The sequence below is a fragment of the Caloenas nicobarica genome, chromosome 2, assembly GCF_036013445.1.
Source record: "Caloenas nicobarica isolate bCalNic1 chromosome 2, bCalNic1.hap1, whole genome shotgun sequence".
Classification (NCBI taxonomy): domain Eukaryota; kingdom Metazoa; phylum Chordata; class Aves; order Columbiformes; family Columbidae; genus Caloenas; species Caloenas nicobarica.
In genome coordinates this window covers 21,536,338-21,560,160 of record NC_088246.1, presented here as the reverse complement: position 1 = coordinate 21,560,160, position 23,823 = coordinate 21,536,338, and the positions used below count along the sequence as shown (strand labels likewise).

General features: G+C 38.0%; 1 protein-coding gene across 1 annotated transcript in view; it reads left to right on the top strand.

Annotated features, from left to right (window-relative positions):
• The first annotated feature begins 1,728 nt into the window (after positions 1 to 1,728).
• The window catches only part of MALRD1 (MAM and LDL receptor class A domain containing 1), a 257,882-nt gene continuing 235,787 nt past the window's right edge, over positions 1,729 to 23,823 (top strand). The window contains exons 1-6 of the mRNA XM_065627902.1: positions 1,729 to 1,891; positions 5,460 to 5,600; positions 10,447 to 10,541; positions 10,619 to 10,780; positions 12,789 to 12,882; positions 20,520 to 20,663. Of these exons, the coding sequence (XP_065483974.1) occupies positions 1,729 to 1,891; positions 5,460 to 5,600; positions 10,447 to 10,541; positions 10,619 to 10,780; positions 12,789 to 12,882; positions 20,520 to 20,663 (799 nt within the window). The remainder of the gene's footprint in view (positions 1,892 to 5,459; positions 5,601 to 10,446; positions 10,542 to 10,618; positions 10,781 to 12,788; positions 12,883 to 20,519; positions 20,664 to 23,823) is intronic.

Genomic DNA, 23,823 nt, shown 5'->3' with positions numbered 1-23,823 from the left:
AAGCTGCCACTTGGACAATTGTATGATCCTTTTAGTAAAGTAATGCAAGAGTGTCATAAAAGTAGTTACCATTTTTTTTTATCCCTCTATTTTTATTAAAGGAGTGTCAGGTTTACATGATTGTCAGCCTAATTTTGTCTACATTTCACAGTAATTTGCATTAGGCTAATGCTGTCCTTTAACTTTTGCAATCATTTCTATCCTTTTCCTACTGTCTCTCCTTCCCCTGGGTTTAAGGTATCTAAAGTACTTAAGGTACTTCATTAATATCATTTCCCTGTTTTCTTGTGTTGCTCGGCTGAACAAAACAAGTTGTTTCAATCTTCTTTCACAAGACTGGCTTTTCGGACTAGCTGGATATCTCTCCCTACTCCCTCACCTTTAATTTGAAGATCCTTAATTAATCCATGTAAAAGCATTAACAGAAGTGGTGTGTTTTGGTGAAACACGGCTGAGAAATTAAAAGTTGATTTTTGCATCAAAGAGACTGTAAGTCATCGCACTGGCTTCTGTCTCTTGTGCTGGTGGTCCTTTGTATGAGGATGTGTCAGTAATGCCCATCTGCTGGGTGAGCCCTGATTAGCTTACCGTGTAATGCGCTGTAAATCTATTTACACAATGCAAACACTGCTCTTGACAGCTTAATAAGCAACTGTAGTGTCACCTCTGACTATGCATTTTTTCTTCTAAAGACATTGTTTCAGAACTAGTCATTATGCAAATTATAGGGCAGGAAGAATTATATCTATTACTAAATAACCTTGGACAGAGACTGGATATGTTGATGGGGTAATATATTTGAGATTGGTATTGATGGTAGTTTCTTCTAAAGATGGATTCCTGCAGTCCTAATTATTATTATTTTTGATTAATTCTGACTGTGCTTGTTTATATGATCATATTGTTCACTGTCCAAAAAAATTCAGATACAGGATCCTAAGTATTTTTTTTTTTCTCTAACCTTTGGAAATACTAGTAGTATCATACAAAATGTGATTTTTCCAGAAAATACAGGAATATAGTAATTTGGGAAGTTTTTGTTAATAGCCAGTTCATTCATGCATTTATGCAAATTGTGGTTGCAGATATTATTCCATTAACTACCAGATGCTCTGAAGTAATCCTGTAATTATCTACAGTTGTAGCCCTAGTCAAGAATAAACAGGTACCACTTTCAACTATTGGCATCATATGTCTGTAGTCTCTGAAAATTCTAATTCTTTCTGTAGATCTAGATTAGTCACTCACAATCTCTTGGATACAAAATCAATGTTTTCTACATTTGATGCACAAACTTCATAAGTTTTGTAATCATTTGCCAACTCCTACTGAAAAAAGAGAGACCTTTATGAATCTTGATCACTTAGTAATTCTGCCTTGTTGTTGTGTTATTTTCTTATCTAATATATTTGTGACCTTTTGGGCAATAAATCCAGTCAGTAAGTCAATGATATAAACTTGACTTACATATCATGCACCAATTTTTTTTTTTAGTCATAAAACAATATTATAATTAGGTTAAATATTATCCAAGGGCACATCAAGTTGAAAGCCACAGCTTCGCAGAAGCCATATTTCCCTTAAGCTGCAGATTTGGAAAGTGAGGTTCTAAAAATATCTTTCAGAGAGATGTTTGTAAATATAGCTTTTTCAAAGACACTTCACGACCAATGCTAGATGGTTAAAGTAGCTCTTTTCCAAGCAAAAGCTTGAAGAGTAGCATAGCCCATGAAGAGATTCATATTCTTCTGTGCATTGTCCTGCTTTGCTCTGGTAAATACTCAGTTACCTACAGGAAGTGAATGCCAATGTGTTGATGGCTCCACTGCTTCCTCTGGGGAACTGTGCATTTTCACGAACCAGCATGGAAACAACAGTGACAAGAAACAAGGTAAGTCTCAGTGGGCTTTATCACAAGTGGGATATGGTTTGATACCTGAACATGACAGCAGGGCAAACTAGGGAGGGATTTTTTTTTTTTAATGTTTAAAAAATATTCAGGGTGTTGTTTTTCCCCACCCTCTTCTTCATTTGATTTTTCTAAGACATTTCTTCCTGCTTCAGTTTTATTTTTCCCACTTAATTTTTGACTTCTATACAGTGCAACTCTTTCATAAATCTTAATATGGATGTAATGCAGCAAAGTGACTATTTCCACATACATATAAATTCAATGGAGATTTAACAGGTATTACCTTTTTTCCTTAATTGATGGTAAAATTTTTTGCTGAAATTCAGATTTCATGTGAAATACCTAGGCCAAGGTATAAACAATAACAGTTTTGGTTGGGTTTGGTTTTTTTTCAGTCTGGACAAAGGAGAAAATTTGCTTGAATTCATGAACAGATAGTCCTAGCTTAATCTTTGCCACATTCAGAGGCTATGACTACAGTTGGTGCTGTTTTCCTTAAAAGATAGATCTAAGAAGTGATAGTGAATTTTAACTGCTACAGTCTGGGTAAATTTGCACCAGAAATCTACTTCTCCCAGAATACTGTAACAGAAAATCCTGCTGCATTATTTCACATGATGCATGAGATAGTCCTGCTCTTTGAGGAACTTTGCTCTGGAGTACAAAGAAGAGCTTGGGTTTATCAAAAATTCTAATTTTAGCTAAAAGGTTGTCCAAGTTCTTCCACTTACTGTGCAATAAAGGAAGCTACCATAGTTGTTGGGTTTTTGAGGTTTAGCTTTTAATTTAGATTGTATTTAGGTGAGCCTGTGTGCATCTGTGCAGACTGAAAAGTGTTAATTAGAGCATGTTAACAATCATTTACTTCAGCTGAAGTCTTAGAGCAGCTACTTAAATCCACATTCCTCAAATTACAATTATGTGCCCAGATACATGGGCTTTTTCTTTTGTCATATTGACTTCGTGTTTCACCCAAATATGATGAAGATATGTGCTTGGAACTGCCCAGAATCAACTCTAGGACACTTGGGTTTCGTTCCTCTGCAAATAAGACAATTATTAAGAGTGTATTGGATGCCAGTACATTTTTTTTAAAAAAAAAAACTTTTTTGAACTGTACAAAAATATATGAAATGCCAATGGCTGGAAATGATGCCTGTTGAATCAGCTGATGTGCGACTAACCCATTTCAGGTTGGCATATTTTTTTATCACTTGCACAAAGGATGATTATACTATGTTTTGCTGCATAACCTTGAAATGTTTCATTATTCTTGGTTTATCTAGAAAAGAGCATTTCCTCCAGGAAACATTTGCTGTTATGATTGCAGAATATGCAGCAAGAGATGCATTCTTCCAGTAATTTTTATGGAGATTTATTGAGATTATCGCAAAATTATTTTTCCACTTAGTTTTCAGCCCTGTAGTCTCATGTTCAAAACAGATTCCTACTATTTTAGGGGATTTAGGGAGGTTTAAGGATGTTTCTGCACTGAAAATATGAGAGTTGTAATTTCAGATGATGTGTTTTTATCATAATTCTGTACTTCATATGTGGTTGGTTTGTGCTTTGCTACAGCATTGGAAAAGGAGCAGAATAAACTCTACAGTCAGTTTTTAAACTCTGAACCACTATTGCAAAATAATCACTAGGGGATGAATGACAGCTACCTACTCTTAAAAATATTTTGCTCCCAGAACATCCCAAACTGAAATTTTATGCACACACAGACTTGAAATAGACCCTTAAACTGTAGTCTGTTTCTGTGAGACTTGGAATTTTTCCTTGGAGGTTATTTAAAATATTTGTTTTGTTCACAGGGAATTCTAAAAAAAAAATATAGAACATCCCACACATTTCTTCCTTTTGGCCTTGTCCTCTCTAAGCAGTGACTTTATCCTTGTGAATCTATCTTCCAGTAAAAATATATTGGTTTGCTTTCAAGTAATATTTTCTGTGAAAATTAATATTCTTTTGGAAAATAATAATGAATGATCAAGGATTTTTTTTTTTCAATTTAAAAAGATACTGTTCTTGCTATTTTGTATTTTACTGTGGTGTTTGTTTTACTTTGTGGATTGTTGTTTTTTTGGGGGTTTTATTTGTTTTTTTTTTTTTGTTTGTTTGGTGGTTTGGTTTTTTTTTGTTGATCTATGAGAAAATTCCTAAGGAAATATTGAATGTGATTTAGTGCATTTAATGTATTATGAAGCAGATATGCCTCATCAGGGTTTGTGCTTTATGATGAACCACTGACATGCTTTTCAGCCACTTAAAGAGCGAAGGAATAAAAGCAGCAATAAAAAGTTGGTTGATGAATCAGCCAATCTGCACATTAACTTGAGTATGGAATGCTTGTGTGAATTATATCTATTTTCCCCTCTCTCACTTTATAATTAACTTGCAGTAAGTTGATGTGAATATGAAGGCCATGAAATTGGACATCATAGTGTGACTATAAATGCTGAAATTGCAACTTCATTGAAAATGATTAGTGAACTGTGATAATACAGAATAGACCAAGAGCATTAGCAGGGGCCTGGAGTGAGCATCAATTTGAGGGACTGTGAAGGCGTTGTAGCTCTCATGTCTAACTAGAATCCTGATTAGAAGGCAGAGTCTTAACCTATCCTCCTCTGCTGTGTAAGAGAAAATGCAGGTGAACTTAAGGATTCCACACAGTGCATTAAATCTGCACACAGTCCCATGTATCTGCCCTTCTGCTTGGAGTGAAGTTGCAATAGGCTTGCTCTTCACAGATGCATCTGAGCAGTTTCATCGTGCGTTTTTTTTGGTTTTGTTTTGTGGGGTTTGTTGTTGTTGTTGTTTTGGTTTTGTGTTTTTTGAGTCCTTCCACCACCAAAATAAGTGGTTCAAGGAATGCGGCTGTGTAGCACTGTTAAACTTCGGAGTATGTCACATGATGACAGCCTCACCTTTCTGTTATTAGACCCTGGGGAATTTGTAAGACTGGGATTATATTCTAAGTTCCTGAAAAATGCAAGTTGCAAAATAGAGAAATTAACAGTAGTGAAATAAAACATTTTTCATATCTTGTTATTTCCTGGTGTTAAGTCTTTGTTTTTCTGTGCAAGAACCCTGGCTAAACAGAGGATATACTGAAATTCTTCAGCTGATAGCCACACTATATTCCAAGAACAGCCTCTGCATATAAACTATGCTATCTTGGTCAGTTTCCTATAAGTAGGTAGCTACGAAAATATTTGTGAAGAAAAAGGTTTGGTTTGTTGGGAGGAGGGCTTGCTGGTTGGTGTGTGTGATGGTTTGTTGTTGTGTGGGATTGCGTGTTTTTTTGGTTTTGTTGGTTTTTTGTTTGTTTCGTTTTCCCCCAAACATTCATTCTCTCTTGTCTGTGTTCCACTACCTTGTTTCTCTTTGTAGCTTAAAAATTCTGTTGTTTCTTACTTTTTCTAGAAGTCCATTTGGAGTGTTTCTATGTGTTAATTAAACAGCAAGCAATGGCAACAACATATCCCTTTGCTTCTTTTTTTGAGGTTTATTTTTTTGCTTGTTTACTTCAATTCAGGTTCCTCCTGTGAAAAGTGTGATTTTGAAACTGATCTGTGTGAAGCTCTTCATGAACTGAATTTACAGCCTGGGTGGATAAGAAGAAATGGTCAATCTGGCATGGGACCACCATACTCTGACCACAATGGGAATGACAGTGGTAAGAATCCTTATACTCTTTGAAGGAACCATGGCCTCTTACAAGTTATGCAGGTCTCAGTTTTATTTGCTTAATTTTACTATCTTTCTCAGAGTTTGATCGGATTCTGCCACATGTTTTTTGAATGTTTGTGTCCAGGATTTTAGGTAACCGTAATTACAATAACCCAGAATTCCAGAAAGCAATTCTTGTTATCATGGAGTCAGTCATCAAGGGTCAAGTTTATCTACCCAAGTGACTTTTACCAGATTTGGATATATTAGGTGACAATTTCAGTCTTGATGGTTGCAAAGTTTAGAAATAAGTATTGAGTCCCACATTTTGAGATGTATTTTGATCTCTTCTTGGATTGGTGAGTGCTCAGACTGTGTATATCTGTTATCACTGGCTAATATTACCACTTCAAATCTTTTGAGAGAGGTGACTTTGGATATGGGGACAGGAAGGGCTTTGATAGTTTGTTTGAGCCAGCTTCTCTCTAAATCTTATTAAAATTCCACTTTGCATCAAAGACTGTCCCTCAGCTAAGTAATTAATTGTCCCTGTCCTCAGACAAAGTGTGTTCCTTATGCTTGTCCAATTGCCAAGTTAATCCTGCTTTCCAAAACCTGGCTTCTTTCTTCTGTAATGTGTGATTTTTCTTCATAACTTTTTAGCCAACTTCTTTAGCTGCAGTAAACCTTCTGTTTTCTAAAGCCATTAGAAAGCTTGTTTGTAAGAAATCAAGGAAGGAGGGAAAGAATTTGATAAGGATCTTGAATCTTGCAGCAAAGACATGACCTGGTTGAAGTGATCACCCTAAAGTATTCAATTATCTTCACCATATTTTCAGTTATTCTCTTTCCTTTTTCTCCACCCACCCCCTCTCACCTCTCCTATGCACAAGCAGTGGTGCAGCAGTTCTTAGAGCAAGCACCTGAAGGCAGGCATGCAGTGTTGGGGAGTGTAGAAATGTATGATCTTATGTGGGACTGAAGTGTTGTTCTAAGACTGATTAGCCTAGGTGTTTTTCACTTTGTTCCTGAGCTGTGATTATCTTGGGGGGGTAGAAATCTGCACTGTTCTGAGCAAATGGCACCTCCTACATATTGTGTAAGGTACCAAACATATAGAAGTTCCATGTAATGATTAATGTCAATTGGTAGTTTAAAGGTGAATAAATATAAAACTTGCTTAGAAATTTGTAAAATGAAAATGTCACAAAACTTTTAAAAATTTTCATAGAAAAACTGTCAACAAACAAACCCCCTCTACATGTTCCTGCAAGTTGTCATTCCACAGCTAACATTCGTGATGCTCTGTAGTTAAGACACTTTACCCACGTAGTGTTCTTCTACCAACTTCATTTTTTGATTATGTGTATCATATAAGCACATCCTCCAAAAGCCAACACCAATCTTTAACATGTACAGCAAAATAAGAGCATGGCACAGATCAGAAAAACTAATATTGACAATAGGTGAATCAATATCATGACCCACAAGTGTTAACAGATATCTTTTCTATTACCCTCTATCTCAAACCCTTCATGCCTCACATTAGGCACCAAAAAGGACTGTTCTTTAACCCTAATCTGCAACTAAGCACCATGCAGCCAGTCACTCATTTTTCCCCTGGTGGGACTGAGGAGAGAATTGGAAGGGTAAAAGTGAGAAAACTTACTAATTAAAATGAAATAACAGCAATATTTTTTAGAAATAATAAGGAAGAGAAGAAAAAAATACAGATAAAAACCAAAACCACAAAAAAACCCCACACACAAAAAGACAACTGATGCAAATGAAAACAATTCCTCACCACCAACCAGCTGATGTCCAGCCAGTCCTAGAGCAGCAGACCTCCTGTCGTTTCCCCCCTACTTTTATGGTGAGCATGATGTCACATGGTGTGGAATATTCCTTTGGTTAGTTGGGATGATCTATCTCAGCTGTGTCGTCTACCAACATTTTGGGCACCTCTGGCCTATTTGCTGGTTGGATGGTGTGAGAAGCTGAAAAGTCCTTGATTCTATGTAAGCACTGCTCAGCAGTAACTAAAACATCAGTGTGTTATCGACACTATTTCCAACACAAATCCAAAATATGTCACCATACAAGCTACTGTGATGAAATTTAACTCTATCCCAGCCAAAAACAGTGCAGTGTACTATGCTTTTGAAAAATAAGGCTCTTTTTAAAGAGATTTAAACTGACATTAGCACAAAAAATTAATAACAACCAAACCTTTTTCATAAATTTAAGTTTTATTTCAAATATGTAAGTTGTGAAACACTTCAAAATAATAGCAGCTCTTCTCACTGAAAAGCACGTAAAAGACAACTACTTTGGAAATTAAAATGTAGCAAACCCTTGGTTAAAATCTTAGTTAATTATCAGGCAACAGAGTCTTGCTCTAGTTGGAGTTTCTAGTTTTGGTGCTTGGTTGGTAGTGTATATCACATCAGGATGTAGCAAAGACCTAGAAGATGTTCTTGCCTATATCCAATAATCTTGCAAAGAACTGGTGGTGGGGGAAGAAATTTTTTTATGCAGGCACCCAAAGCCAGCAAAAGACTGAGAATCGTGCACTTCAAGTGTTTGTTGCAGAGGAAACGAACTGTTCAGTCACCTGTATATTTCCATTGACTTGTTTTGAGTGCTCAGTCATCATTGTGTCTGCCAGGTCTGAATTGTATGGTAACCATATTAATCAAATTTATTTTGATCAGATAACAGAAAGCTTGCATGCTTGTATCTATTCAGCTTGCTGAGAGGCTGTGTATTCAGATCTGTGAACTGAATGACTTAAGAGAGTTAAGTGTATCTGGTTATTTCCATTTTCTATCTGGAGAATGGCTAAACTGTACTTTCATTTTATGAATGCTGGTTCTAATCACCTAGGAAATATTCATGTCCTTGTGGCAGCTATTCAGGTTTTCCCACTGCTGATGACTCAATAGGCTATGTAATCAGTTCCTGTTTAATGACCAGAAATTATATTTTATGGTGACAATTGAGAGGAGCACATTCTATGGCAGAGTATTGAAGGAAGAGTTCCTGCTATCAGGATAAGTAATTGCACACGTTAGCAGAAGAGCAAAGATCACTTGGTAGATGTTACTTCTTTGAAGATTTAGGTAATCATTTACTAGAACATAACAGGTTTTAATTCTGCCTCTCCTCATGGTTCTTATTTTAATTGAAAATGTAGTTGAATAGACTAGTGGCAACCACTAAACCAAATTAAAACCTTTTTTTTTTTTTTTTAGCAGTTGAAACCTGTTATCTATGCAGAACTTTAATGTAAAATTAGTGTTCAAAGAATTCCTTAAAATTACCATTTCTGCACCATCTGTGTAAGACTTGAAATTCCTGTGGCGGGTAAAATCTGACCTTGTTTATGAGTCTTAGATAAATTTATCTTTAGGGAACCAAAAGAAAAATGTTCAAAATTTAATGGAAGTTAAAAACCAGGGGGCTCAGGGATAGGGCTCTGCTGAGGCACCGAGCTATCTGTTGTGAGTAGAAAGAATATCCTTGTAGCTGGCAGGCTCTGAAAGTTCTGCCTGAGCAGTCGTGAAAGGCCTAAAACCTCTGGGGGCAGCATGGCTGCTGCTTTGGTAGCAGGCTGCAAAGTGCTGCTCTGTGGGTGATTGCTCAGCTGGCTCCACATTGAGCTGGTCTTATGGTCCTTTCTCTGTGACTTCCCAGTTGCACGCAAGGATGAGAGGTCAAAGTGAGTAGTTTTATAGATGAAGTATTTGGATGTTCCTACATATCATCTGATATTTGGTTTCTGTAGAAATCTTTATTTTTAGGAATTTTTTTTTTTCTCCTCTTCAGTCCTACTTGTGGTGGTTTTTTGTTTGGTTGGTTTTTCCTCCTTTTTTTATCTTTCACCTTTCATTTACATATTAATGTCAGGGGGTAACAGTTTACCTGACATTGCCTGGAGTTTGGGAAGGAGGAGAGAAAAAAGCTGACTTTAAAAAAAAAAAAAAAAAAAAATTTCCTCCTATTGTATCCTTTAAGATATAACATCTCTGAAATCTTCATGCTCAGGAAGAGCCAAATTTTGACCAGCAGTATTTGGTGTCCTAAAACAGGGTGGTTGCCCTGCATCTTTTAGACGACCTGAAACAACATTGTCAGGAAGAAACACAATCTGCCAAAAGATATAGCAACAACATTTCGCTGACTCTTGTGAACCTGTTACAATTTTGAGTAAAGCAAAACTTTAATTTAGACTTGTTTTATAAATGGAAAGATATGGTAACTTCAATGGTAGTGTGGAGATGCTGAGGACAGCCCTTCATACTGAGAATGTGCACAGGGATAGCACAAGCTCCTCTCTGCAATTTAGGCGAATTTCTGAGCAGCCAAAAAACAGACTTATGTCTGTGGAACAGAGGAACACCGCAATTTCCTTTCCTATCTTTCACCACCTCCTTAAAGAATTGAACTGTTGCAATAAATCTGTATTGTTGCTCACAACAGTTTGCTGTTTAGGCATGAAAAATGCAATCTATTCCATAACTGGGGTTTAAGCTCTTTGATCAACTTGCTGAATTAGTCTTATCTTTGTCCCACAATTCTGCACTTACTGAATATTCAAGCCATCAGCACATGAAACATTTTGGAACCCTGCTTGAAATTTCAGTAGGAATGTATGTCAGTATTTAATAAGAACAAAAGCTTGGCACACAATGGCTACAAGTGTGATACAAATCTTTTCTGGGGAAAAACTTACTGTTGAATTTTTAGTTATTAATTCATACCTGTTTATGTGCCTCTTTCTTGTTTTATTGTTATATTTTACGTAACTTTTCTCCAAGATTCTAAGATTTCTTTTTTATTCCTTTTAATAGCTTATTTCCTCTCATTGTCTTCTAAAATGCGAGCCTCTTCTGCAACTTTAAGGACCAACGTTTTCCTTCCAACTGATGATGAACACATTTGTCAGGTATTTTGATGGACAGTCCTATTTTATTGTTTGCCATAGTAATAATCTGCAATAATCAGACCTTTTTGTTGTCCTAGATTACATTTCATTACTGGATCAGTCAAAGGAGTGGAATATTGATAGTGGGGCTTCAAAAGCATTCTGAAGATACAATTACAAACATCTGGCAAGATTCGGGAGAACTGCAGAATCAGTGGAAAGCAAATACCATCATGATCAACACCACCGAAAAGTATGAGGTTGGTAAATTGAGGTGACTGTAAATTGCCTCTCTTAAATGGTTTATAAATTCTGTGGGTCTTAATAAGTCAAAATGAAATATTTTGTAAATGGAAAGCATTACTATGAAGTAAAAGAGAGAGAAGCCATTTGGAAGTTCATGGTTGTCATTAACAAATACTGCTTTTTCTTATCTCTTGGTGGTGTTAAAATTAATGACAAATCTTACTTATACTGTGTATGTTCCTTAAATAAAACAGTCAATCTCATTGCATCATAAATCCCCCTGCCCATAGCTACAGTATTCCTGCCCATAGCTACAGTATTCCTGCCCATAGCTACAGTATTCCTGCCCATAGCTACAGTATTCCTGCCCATAGCTACAGTATTCCCTTAGCCTCAATCTAACTGTACAGATAAACTCAAGGCTTAATTTACATAGGAAATACCATTGTATACTATGAGATAGTATCCCTACAGGATAGTTCAGGTGACAAATACTTTACTTAACTATTCATTGGAGCTTTGTGCCTTTGTAACTGAACACATGCACATGGTTTTATTTTGCTCGAAGCTGCTGAAAACCAATGTAAGTCTCATAAGTTATTTAAATATTTCTACATGTGCATTTACACAAAACATTAGCAGAGTAAATGTAACTTAGGACTACAATACTGTGGATGATGTATACTCATTATTATGCATAACACTGGAGGGAAAGTGGGGAGCAGAGAAGAAAATCAGAGTCATTTCCTCAGACAGTAGTTACAGTGAAGAGCTGGTTAGCATACAACCCTGAAGGCATGAGAGCACAACCTCATTTCAGTAAACCATATGAGTAACATAATTACTTGACTTGCAGAGGTAACACTGTGTTAAAGCGTCCAACAAGACCTGGGTTTTTGAAGTAATACTTGCCTGCTCAACCCTGACTGAGAATGTATGTTACAAAATGCCTGTACCTAACTCAACATGGGTACCAATGTTGTTACTTGTCAATAACTTACCTCTACCTGATATGAGTGTGTGTATAGCAATGCGGGATTGTAGCAAAAGGGTTTAATTCTAGATTTACTTTGTCATCCTTCATAAGTGATAAGGTCTCCCCTCAGATTCCCCTTCTCCATGCTAAACAACGCCAGTTCCCTCAGCTGCTCCTGATCAGACTTGTGCTCCAGACCCCTCGCCAGCTTCATTGCCCTTCTCTCAACTCTCTCCAGCATCTCAATGTCTTTCTTGTCATGAGGGTCCCAAAACAGAACACAGGATTCAAGGTGCAGCCTCACCAGTGGTGAGTACAGTGGCACAATCACTCCCCTAGTCCTGCTGGCCAAGCTATTCCTGATACAAGCCAGGATGCTGTTGCCCTTTTTGGCCACTTGGGCACACTGCTGGCTCATGTTCAGCTGGCTGTTGACCAACACCTACAGGTCCTTTTTCATCAGGCAGCTTTCCAGCAACTCTTCCCTGAGCCTGTAGCGCTGCCTGGGGTTGTTGTGACCTAAATGCAGGACCCAGCACTTGGCGTTGTTGAATCTCATACAATTGACTCCAGGTCGCTGATAAATTCTGAAAACAACAGAAAAGGTTCATATTTCCAGTCTCTGGTGGAATAATGGCTTGATAAAACACACAATCCTTTCCATTTCCATTTCTTAACTGTCATGATCTCTGCTTAGGTTTTAATGTATTTTATTGTGGTTTTCAGATCCTTACTATTAAATGTTATTTCATTCTTGAGTTAGATGATTAGACTGCATATCTGTGCTGACAAGCCACAGGTGTGTGAAAAAACCCCAGGATGGTGGTCATCCGAAATTGATAAGTGGATGATTTGAGTTCTCGTGTTTCTAGTAGAAACTCTATGGACTAGACTGGCCTATCTTGGACTTGTTTTCTTGTGGTTGGTTGGTTTGTTTGTCTTGGGTTTTTGTTGGTTTGTTTGTTTGTTTTGTTTTTTGTTTGTTTTTCCTCGTCTGTGACACTGGTGGATGCCATTCCTTGTTGATTTACTGTTAATGTTTGCAGGTTACCTTTTGGGGGATGGTGGGCACCCAGAGACAAGATGCGACCGTTGCCATTGATGATATCACTTTCAGTGAAGGATGTTCTCTGGCAAGTGGTAAGAATATATGTTTTTCAGGAGACAGATCATTTTACTTTGTGTTTCCCTTAGATGAGAAAAGAAAATGCAAAGAAAAACCTTTTGGTATTCAAAGGCTTTCTTAACTCTTGAAGTGTTTTCATGTGCCTTATTTTCATTCCTCTAAACTATCATCTGTCATATCACATCTAAACACAGTTACAAAGAATGACAATAAATACCTTAAGAAATCTGGAACAGTACAAACGTAGCTTTCTGCATCCAGGAGAGCACTAAGGCCTCAATGGGCAGAAAAGATCTACTGGTTTTGCCCTAAGAATTGATGTGTTCGGCCAGCTCAGGAAAAGCTTTGGAGTTGACTTTAGGGAGATTCCCAGGACACTTGGGTGTATTTTTAAATGCCTGTAAGTCCTGATCCTCAGCTGTGTAACAGGGCTGTTTTACTCCACTCTGCTACATCCAAGAGCTGTAACATCAGGCTGGCCAGCTCTGCAGCCAGACTGTCTGTGCATGTCAGGATTCTTTAGCAAAACGTTTACTATTTCTCTTGTCAGCCTAATGTATTTTCATGGGAAAGGAGTAGTACAGGCACTGAGAGTTGTGTCTTTAAATTGAGACCGAGGTATGGAATGCAGTGTTTGACATAGACCAAGCTAGGTTATGTGATTGGTTTTGTATATCGTGGTCTAAAATAAAACTCTCTAAATTTCCCAGTAGGAAAGCCTATTGAAAATAGATGTACATGGTTATTAACATATCAGAGTACTGAGCAGCTGTAGGCAGATCACCATGAGAGATCAGAAACAGATGTAAGATATAGATCCTAGTGTAATAATTCAGGCAGGCATACATATTTATTTCAAACGTGACCTATATTGGAGAAATCTAAAGAGAATCTCCATCCCCTGATGGATGTGGGGGGAAACAAAGTGACAGAATATGAGGTAAAGTCTGAGGTACTAAATGTTTTCTTTTGCCTCAGTCTTTAATAGTCAGACCAGTTGTGCTCCAGGTACCGAGCCCTCTGAACCAGAAGACAGGGATTGGGAGCAGAATGAAGCCCCAATAATTCAAGGGGAAATGGTTAGATACCTGCTACACTACTTGGAAACCCACAAGTCTATGGGGCCAGATGGGATACATCCAAGGGTGCTGAGGGAACCAGCAGAGGTGATCACTAAACCACTTTCCATTGTATATCAGCAATCCTGGCTAATTGGGGAGGTCTCAGTTGACTGGAAGTTGGCAAACATGACACCCATCTACAAGAAGGGCCAGAAGGGGAGTCTGGGGAACTACAGGCCTGTCAATCTAACCTCAGTGCTGGAGAAGGTCATGGAGCAGATCATCCTGAATGACGTCACTTGGCACATACAAGAAAACCAAGTGATCAGGCCCGGTCAACATGGGTTTCTGAAAGGCAGATCCTGGTTGACCAATCTGATCTCTTTCTATGACAAGGTGAACCACCAAGTAGATAAGGGAAAAGCTGTGGATATTGTGTACTTAGATTTCAGTAAAGCCTTTGACACCATTTCACACAGCATTCTCCTGGAGAAGCTGGCAGCTCATGGCCTGGATGGGTGCACTCTTCAGTGGATAAAGAACTGGCTGGATGGCGAGGCCCAAAGAGTTGTGGCAAATGGAGCCAAATCCAGTTGGTGGCCTGTCGCGAGTGGTGTTCCCCAGGGCTCAGTATTGGAGCCAGTTCTGTTTAATCTCTTTATCAATGATCTGGATGAGGGGATTGAGTGCACCCTTAGTAAATTTGCAGATGACACCAAATTGGGTGGGAGAGTTGATCTGCTGGAGGGTAGGAAGGCCATACAGAGGGATCTGGACCAGCTGGATCATTTGGCTGAGACCGATTGCATGAGGTTTAATAAGGTCAAGTGCTGGGTCCTGCACTTGGGTCACAACAACCCTGGCAGCTCTACGGGCTTGGGGAAGAGTGGCTGGAAAGCTGTCTGGTGAAAAAGAACCTGTGAGTGCTGGTCAACAGCCAGCCGAACATGAGCCAGTGGTGTGCCCAGGTGGCCAAAAAGGGCAACAGCATCCTGGCTTGTATCAGGAATAGCTTGGCCAGCAGGACTAGGGAAGTGATCATGCCATTGTACTCACCACTGGTGAGGCTGCACCTTGAATCCTGTGTTCAGCGTTGTGCCCCTCACTACAAGAAAGACATTGAGGTGCTGGAGAGAGTTCAGAGAATGGTGATGAAGCTGGCGAGGGGGGTGAAGCACAAGCCTTATGAGGATTGGCTGAGGGAACTGGGGTTGTTTAGCCTGGAGAAAAGGAGGCTGAAGGGAGACCTTACAGCTGTCTACAACTACCTGAAAGGAGGTTGTAGCATGGAGGGTGTTGGTCTCTTCTCCCAAGTAGCAAGTGATAAGACAAGAGGAAATGGCCTCAAGTCATACTAGGGGAGGTTTAGATTGGATATTAGGAAAAAATTCTTCACAGAGAGTGTTGTCAGGCATTGGAACATGCTGCCCAGTGAAATGGTGGAATCGCCATCCCTGGAGTTGTTTAAAAGGTGTATAGTTGAGGTTCTTAGGACACGGTTTAGTGCTAGAGTTAGGTTATGGTTGGACTTGGTGATCCTCAGGGTCTCTTCCAACCAAAATGGTTCTATGAAATGAAGTTTCAGGTAACTAAATTTGGTCATTTAAGTCTCTCCATGTTTCGCTTTTCTTACAATGGAGAAATATAGAAGCAAATGTTATATAAATATTTTCATGCTAGGGCCCATCTTGCTTTTCTCTTTTGTAGAGATTTTCTAGCAATACTACCTTAAATGAGCAGGAATGTTAATTTAAAACTTTGGGCATACTTGTCTATGAACTCAGAAAGGTTTACAATGTGCTGCTTTGCAAAAATGTATTTGAAACTGACAATGAAAAGAGGACAGATGTATGATTCTCCCAACCTTATCTTCCTTGGAGGATTTCCGAAGATGAAAGGGCAAGTTTAAAATAGAAAAAAATGCATTGCTAGATTCTAGCAACCTATGTGATCACTTATCCAATTCCTGCAGGAGGATATAAATCTCTCTGTACAAATATATTTGCACTTTTTGCATAAACTAAGTGCTTCTAAAGCAAACAAAGATTAAAAAAAAATCAGCTGTAGAGATGAAATACTGTCTCAAAGAAATGGAAAAAATCAAAAATTGAGACAGAAACAAGGTGTACTCACCAGAACGTATAAATCTAAGCTGTTGAAATATGTAGAGCAGCTTACGTATTGAGGTACTGCAATGTTAACTACCTCAGGTACATTCTGAAAGCCCTTAGCCTTTGCTCCCCCATTAGGAAAAGTCAGCTTCATTAGGCGACATCTAAATTGCTCACAGCAGCCAAAAATAGGGCCAAAAGATCTTAATTTTCTCCCTGGAACAGGAATTTTACCACTGAATATTTTCAAATAACTAGAACGAATGGTTAGATTAGTGTTTTCTTGAATTTGAAATAATTTTTTCCTCTAGTCCTTATGGAATGTCTGGATAAAAAGGCTTTCAATCAAGACCACCTTAATTAATGAAATTTGTGGATGAAATTTGCATTTGTAATTGTTGAGGTTTGATTGCGGGGTGGCAATAAACAGTAGCAGATGTATTGTTAGCCCTCTCTCCCCACCTCTCCCCTTTTAGCCCCTCCCTCTTCCCACTAAGGACAGGCGATTGGGAGGGAGAGAAGGACAGAGAGAAGAGAGTTGAAAAAATTAAAAATGTTTTACTAGTACTACTAATAAAACCAGAGAAAATAATACAAAATATACAAAACCAATCTTGAAATCCCAGCAACTGCTCTGGCAGATGTAGGGCCAGCACCCGAAAGTCCCGGACTGGACTCTGCAGCCAACTGGAACTGGATTCAGTCTGTCACTAGGCCTCAGTTCACAGGGACGACTCGCAAGGTCCTCTCCCAATGTCGGCCATAAGGAAAAAAGGGACGAGACCTTCATGATCTGCCACTTTCATATGACACGTGAATGGGATGGAATACTTAGTTGGTCAGTTTTTGGTCACCTGTTTCAGTTCACTGCTCTTGTGAGATGTGCATCCATCCTTATCAATGACCTTACGTTCCATTGCTATGTCTACCAAAACGTGTATCTAGCTTTCAGGAAAACTGCAGTTAGTAAGAAGACTTTAGCTGACAGGGAAATTCACTAAAAGAGAAACTTGTTTTTAACAGAACCAGGACAGTAATGCACCCTTCATGATTTTCAATACCAGTGTAAACACACATAAGAAATGATGTGTGCATTTGTATTCATTTGTATGACTGTGCTTTTAGTGTCATGAGTAAAATAGCTTAAGTATTTGTGCTTTCAGGAGTTTCTTGATACAAACTGTGATGGCTAAATATAAATGTAATTTTATTAAGTTTTAAGTTGTTTCTTTACCTTCTCTCCCTCTCTTGTCTTCCAAACTGCCCACCTTCTATCTCTTGTCCAGTTCTGCTAGATAGTAAACTTCTTGTTTGGTTTTATTTTTTTAAATTCATGACTATATCTTCATTATAGCAATTTAAAATACGGTTTGTAGTTTTCCCAAGAGCTACTACATTGTTTCAGTTATCACCCAAACACACCACAACTTTTTGCTATACAATTACATATGTACTGCAGAAAAAAATATTTTAGCTGTCAAATAGAAAATATTGAAGTTATGCCCTAAAACATAAGTAATACCATATCTCCTTTAATTATACCTTTAGTAGACCTCCTGTACAAAGGCTTCATACTCTTATCTAAGTGTGTAATTGTCCTGCAGAAATCCCTTGACTCCTGATGAATTATGTATGTGATGAACTCCTTTATTAATATAGTTGTTCAGATCTTGCCATGGGGTGAAAGTGAAGAGCCCCAGGGCATGCAAGTGTAATGCTACAAAGGAGAATGAGGCGTTTGTCTTCCTTTAGACACTTGTAATGGAGAAGTGGTATACCTTTTCTGCAAAGCTAGTGGGTTTTTTTGTGATGTGTTTGTTTTTTCCTGGAAAACTGGAATAATTATATATACATATTACTTACAATGCAGAAATTTGATATAAATCCAATAAAAATACTTCAACTGGAAACACCTCAAACTTAGTTCCGTAGTGAATTCTAATCACACAAAGATGTAACCTTTCATATCACAGGTGCAGAATGAGATGCAGGGTGTTTCAAATGAGCTACTGCAGGGATGGGAGTCAGAAAATCCAGAATACGAATCTTACTGTTGTCTGACATGCTGCAGAATTAAGAGCTGGGAAATGGGTATTTTTGTCCCAAGAGACTGAGATTATTGTTAAAACACACAGCCAACCCCCCTCAGAAATAGTCACATTTAAAAAAATGCAAATTAATCATAATATTGTGTTTCAATAACTAAAGTGTTTAAAGAAGAGTCTGGTTCCTTTTGAGTTTATTTGAAACTTTTTTTCAAATGTTAAAATTTGACAAAAATCTATCCTTTCTAGACCATTCTAGAATTTTGAATTTTCCATGGGAAACTAGTTTTCCACAAGTTCTTCTCACTTAATACACACAGTTTGAAAAAAGTGTAGATGTTCGTGCAACACTGGAACAAGGAAGAAATGAGAAGTTTGTAGCATCAGCTGGACAGGATGTTTCACTGAGATGTCAGTACTGAATAACACAATAACTCTAAGATGCAGTAGACAGTAATGTCTATGTCTACTGCCATAAAATTACTTCCTCCGTGCAGTCAGGAATTTCCATGTTTTCTCTGAGATACTCTGACCTCTATTTAAAAGTGTCTTAACCAGAAGGTTGTATTTCCTCTGCAGTAATATTAAGAAATGGAACTTCCACTATCTGTACAATCCTGCTTAAAATCATTATTCTCCTTCTGTAGCCATGATTAATTACAAAAAATATTGCAGTAACAGTCTGGCATCTTGAACTTCACAGAACTATAGAATCACAGAATGGTCTGGGTTGGGAAGGACCTTTCAGTCTAGAAGATCATCCAGTTCAGTCTCACTGAGATGGGCAGAGATGCCTTGCACTGGATAGGTTGCTAAAAGCCCCATCCAACCTGGCCTTGAATACTTCCAATGATGGGGCATACAGAGCTTCTTTGGGCAACCTGTTCCAGCGTCTCACCACTATCATCATAAAAAAATTTTTCCTTATATCCAATCTAAATCTAGTCTCTTTCTGTTTAAAATGATTGCCCCTTGTCCTGTCACTACAGTCCTTGGTAAAAGGTCACTCTCTATCTTTCTTATAAGCCCCCTTCAAGTACTGAAAGGCTATAATAAGGTCTTCCTAGAGCCTTCTATTTTCTGTGCTGAACAACCCCAACTCTTTCAGCCTTTTTTCACAGGAGAGGTGTTCCAACCCTCTGAACGTTTTTGTGGTCTTCCTCTGGACCCACTCAAACAGGCTCATGTCTTACTTATGCCAGACACCACAGAGATAGATGCAATACCCCAGGTGGGGTTTCCTGGGAGAAAAGCAGTGGGGAAGAATCACCTCCTTGGACCTGCTGGCCAAGCTTTTTATGCAGCCCAGGATACAATTGGCTTTCTGGGCTGCAAGTGCACATTGCCAGCTCATGTCCAAGTTTTCATCCACCAGTGTCCTCAAGTCCTTCTCTGCAGGGCTGCTCTTGATCAAATAATCCCCCAGTCTGTACTGATAGTGGTGATTGCCCTGAACTAGGTGCCACATCTTCAGTTTGGCCTTGTTGAGCTTCACTGGGTAACTCCTCAAGCCTGTCAAGGTCCTTCTGCATGCATCCCTTCCCTCAGCCAATCAGCTGCATCACTCAGCTTGGTGTCATCCACAAACTTGATGAGGGTGCACACAATCCCACTATGTACGTCATAATAAAGATACTTAATAGTGTTGGTCCTCATATGGACCCTTGAGGGATACCACTTGCTACTGCTTTCTGAATGGACATTGAGCCATTGACTGTAACTCTTTAGACATGGCCGTACAGCCAATTCCTTTTCCATCTCCCAGTCCATCCATTAAACACATATCACTCTGATTCAGATGTAAGATGTAAGATTTAGATGTAAGAATGTTGTGGGGGACTGTATCAAAGGTCTTCTAGAAGTCCAGGTAGATGACATCCATAGGTCTTCCCTTGTCCACTCATGCAGCCACTCCATTGTAGAGGCCACAAGATTAGTCAGGCATGATTTGCCCTTAAAAAGTTCTTGAAAATATATGGTGATATATTCAGAAACTTTTTCATTCTAAAAAGAAGCATTCTATTGCAAGCATTATGGAGATGTTGCTGAATTTAACCTCTCAGTTAGAAGTGACCCTTCTGTAGCTATCATCAAGAAAAGTAAATACGTATTTCTCGTTATGACATGTCTTTTTTTATAATTCCTGGCAACTCTTTCTGAAGAAGTGAATTCACGGAGGTTGCAATGACTGGCTAACATAAATAGCAGTCCATTTCTCTGAAAGAAGCATCCGTCTTTAAGGAACGATTTTTTTAGATGACATTATTAAAGATGGCAGCCTGAAATACTAGACAGCACTCAATAATACACAATGCTTTTGAAGTAACCGGAGGCAGAAGAGTAGTCAAGTTGTTTAATAAGCACATGTTTCTTGTGAGAAGTAGTCTCATAAATAATGACTCCTTAAGAAGTCAAGTGATTGTTTGTCTTTTAGCACTGCAGACTTCTGGTTTTGAGCTTGACATGTGCAAGTGGCGTTCAGATCAGGCAGCTGAGCCTGGTACGTGGGCACGACTGCAAGCCAGACACAAGATTGCCTCCCGATCCTTCCTGAAAGATTGGAGCAACAATACTGAATGTGGGAAATGTAAGTTAACGCACAGTTACTAGCTGTCATGAAGAATGTGGTGCTTTTAGGACAAGGCAGTGACCCAACATAGAAACAGAACAAGAACATGAAAAGTAATCGTATGTATTTAGTACTTAAATTAGCTTTTGCTTTGACTACTTAATAAGGGCACTGTGAACATATACTGGCAAAACATGGAAGATTTTAATGTAAGAATTCCTATATAAGCTAAAAATTTATTTATTTTTCAGTTAATTCTTTGTATGAGATCTATGCAAGAATTTGGTGAAATTAAATTAAAACTACCTAAACCACACACAAGCTGTGTTTGTTTTTTTCTGTTTCATTTTGGCTTTTGACACTTGACAGTTTCACTTGTGTAGTACTACTATGTTTGAGCATATAGTCAGGAATTGCATTTTATACCTTTAATTAGGGGACCCGTAGAGAAAAAAATTATTATACGAAATAGCTTATTACTCTTAAAAATAAAAAAATGAATCCAGTTGTAATTTTCAGAAGAACAACACTTGTTTTTGAAGTCACTGTGTACTGCTTGCCTATGTGTTTATGGGGTGGGTTGTTGAAAGCTTAATGGATATAAATGTCTAAGTGTTGTAATGTGAAATGGAATCACCTTGCCAGCTAAGCTTTTGGATTGTCTACAGAGACTGCCTTCAAAGGGGTTAAGTAGCACTACCTGTAATAGTATAATTTGTGATGTACTTTTGAAGAACTGATAACGCTTGAGATTACTGCTTGAACTCTGAGCCTACAGAAATGGAGTACATCTCATTGATAGTAGCAGAGTGAATGCTTAGATATTGTTTTCATTTTAGAAAGATTTTTAAAGTAAATTTAAGTATGTATTTCAACATGCTCAGTAACTATAAGTCGGAATAACTATAACGGAATAACAAGCAAAAGTGCTTGAGTGTATACACTCCATTAAGAGGAATTTTTGGATGTTAACATCTATGTACAACAGAGAGCATACAGACTAGTAAAGTAGATTTTTTTAATAATCTTAAAAAAAGTCACAGTACCTTTCAGTTTCCATTGGGATATCTAACAAAAATGACACTTTCCAGTCGATTTTATTTTAAACACCTCCATGAAAAGTATCAGTGCCATACCTGAACATGATACCTCAAGGTCTAGTAACAGATATGAATTTCTATGTATGGCAATGTCGTGTTAACAGAAAAGATACCAAAATTCTGTAAGCGGCTTTTACAGGACCAGGTCACAAGCAATGTCTATTGAAAAAGAACAAATTTTGAAATATCTGTTCTATAAGTGCTTGTGCATCCTTGTATAAATATGCACGGGTAGCTGAGTAGGCTGAACATATGACACAAACAACTCCTTGGGGACATTCCCTGTACTTCTATATCATAAAAGAAAAAAGAAAATCTGAGAAGAAATCAGTATCGAAACACACAGAATTTAATTAATCATTAACACTGGAAAGTATTGAAAAATCTGAACTATGATTGCTCATCTCTCAACACATTCAGTATTTCTATTAATGGAGATTTGTTGAGGCATAAATGAAGAGTTAAATACTAAGTCAAATTCTGAAAACTAAAGAAATGGTATGCAAACTGCAGAAATGTCATGCTTGAGGGCTCAAACTTCAATGCAAATAGAGCTTGACTAAGCTTTAGTTTCTGATTTTGATCAAAGCTTTCACTACTATAAATAGGAGAGAGGTAAGAAACTAAATTATAAAGCAGAGGTCTAGACAATTATATTTATAAAGAAAGGATTGCTTATAGGCTTTGAATAATCCTCCTTTCCTGGTATTCCTAAATTTAATAAAATACTTTATGTCCTTGGCAGACTTATTTCTTTGTTCTTTCATTGCTTCTTTTCTCCAGTGTTGTATCCTAAGTACTTTCTATATAACTTTTAATTTATTCAGTGTCAAAAGTTCTTAGAGAGGTTTTGTATTCCTCTGCAATACTGTTCATAAAATACTTTGTTGTTGTTTTCTTTATTGATATTTCCAGCATGCTATGTGGTTTCCATAGTTCATTCTTCTTGCATTGGGTTAATCTAGTTTCCTACATCTGGGGTAACACTTCTTTAATAAGAAATTAATGAAACTAATTATCTGCATGATAAAAATAAAGATTATGAGATGGAAAAAGAAACGAAAGGAAGTGCTATGGCTTTTAACCCTACATTTCAGATAACTCATGATAAAAAAATCCCCCAAGTTTAAACATGAAAAAACAGTCAAACCATTAGATTACGTGATACGATTACATTACTCTTTTGTCTCTTTTTCTTCAAGATTTCATCCATGACTTATGAGTTCATGGAAATTCACCTTCGCAGAGTAGAAACAATAGCAGTTCAGATTTGACCTCTTCTTTCTTTAAAATGATGGAGTGAGAAGGTTGCAGGTGATTGTTTCAGAGACTGAACAGCTCTCTGCTGGGGAAGAGAACTTGCCAGGAAAGGAGAGGTCCCACCCTGTAGCTCAGTTCCAACTGAAGGCTCAGTTGTTACTCTAAAATTGGTAGTATAGATTTAAAGTATTTGTAGTTTGTGAAACAACAGCAACAAACAAAACCAAACAAACAGCCCCCTCCCCCCCAACAGACAAACAAAAAACAAACAGGGATTAAAGCGGAAGGAGTGACAAAATAATCGAGTCAGAGAATAGTTAAGATGGAGCCAAGCAGCTAAAGATTTATAGGCTGTGAGTTTTTAGTGTAGCAGGATACAAGCAGGTTCACTGACCCATCCCATTTCTAAGAAGACATTGGGCCACCTCAACAGTAAGTTGCAAGCTCTGCTTCTAGTTGGGCTCCATTGCAGTCAGGAGCTGACTTTTCTGTAGAACTCCAAGATTTTGCTTATCACAGACAAAATTTTTCTTCAAAACTGAAAGAAACAAGGCTGTCTATCTAGCATGTGATTAAGCAGCCATGTGGGGAAAATAAAAGGCTTTATGGAAAGATATTAAAGCCTACATTCTTCATCCTGGCAAAGATCCCAGCATCTCTCACCAGAAACACATCTCCATGACTCAATATCCCTACTACCACATTGGCAGGAATGAAGTGGCTTTTCTGGGATTCCTGTTCTATTTCTGAAAACATGGTGAAGTTTGGCACTTCAGAAACAAAGTCATGAAAATCCAAGAGAACAAAAT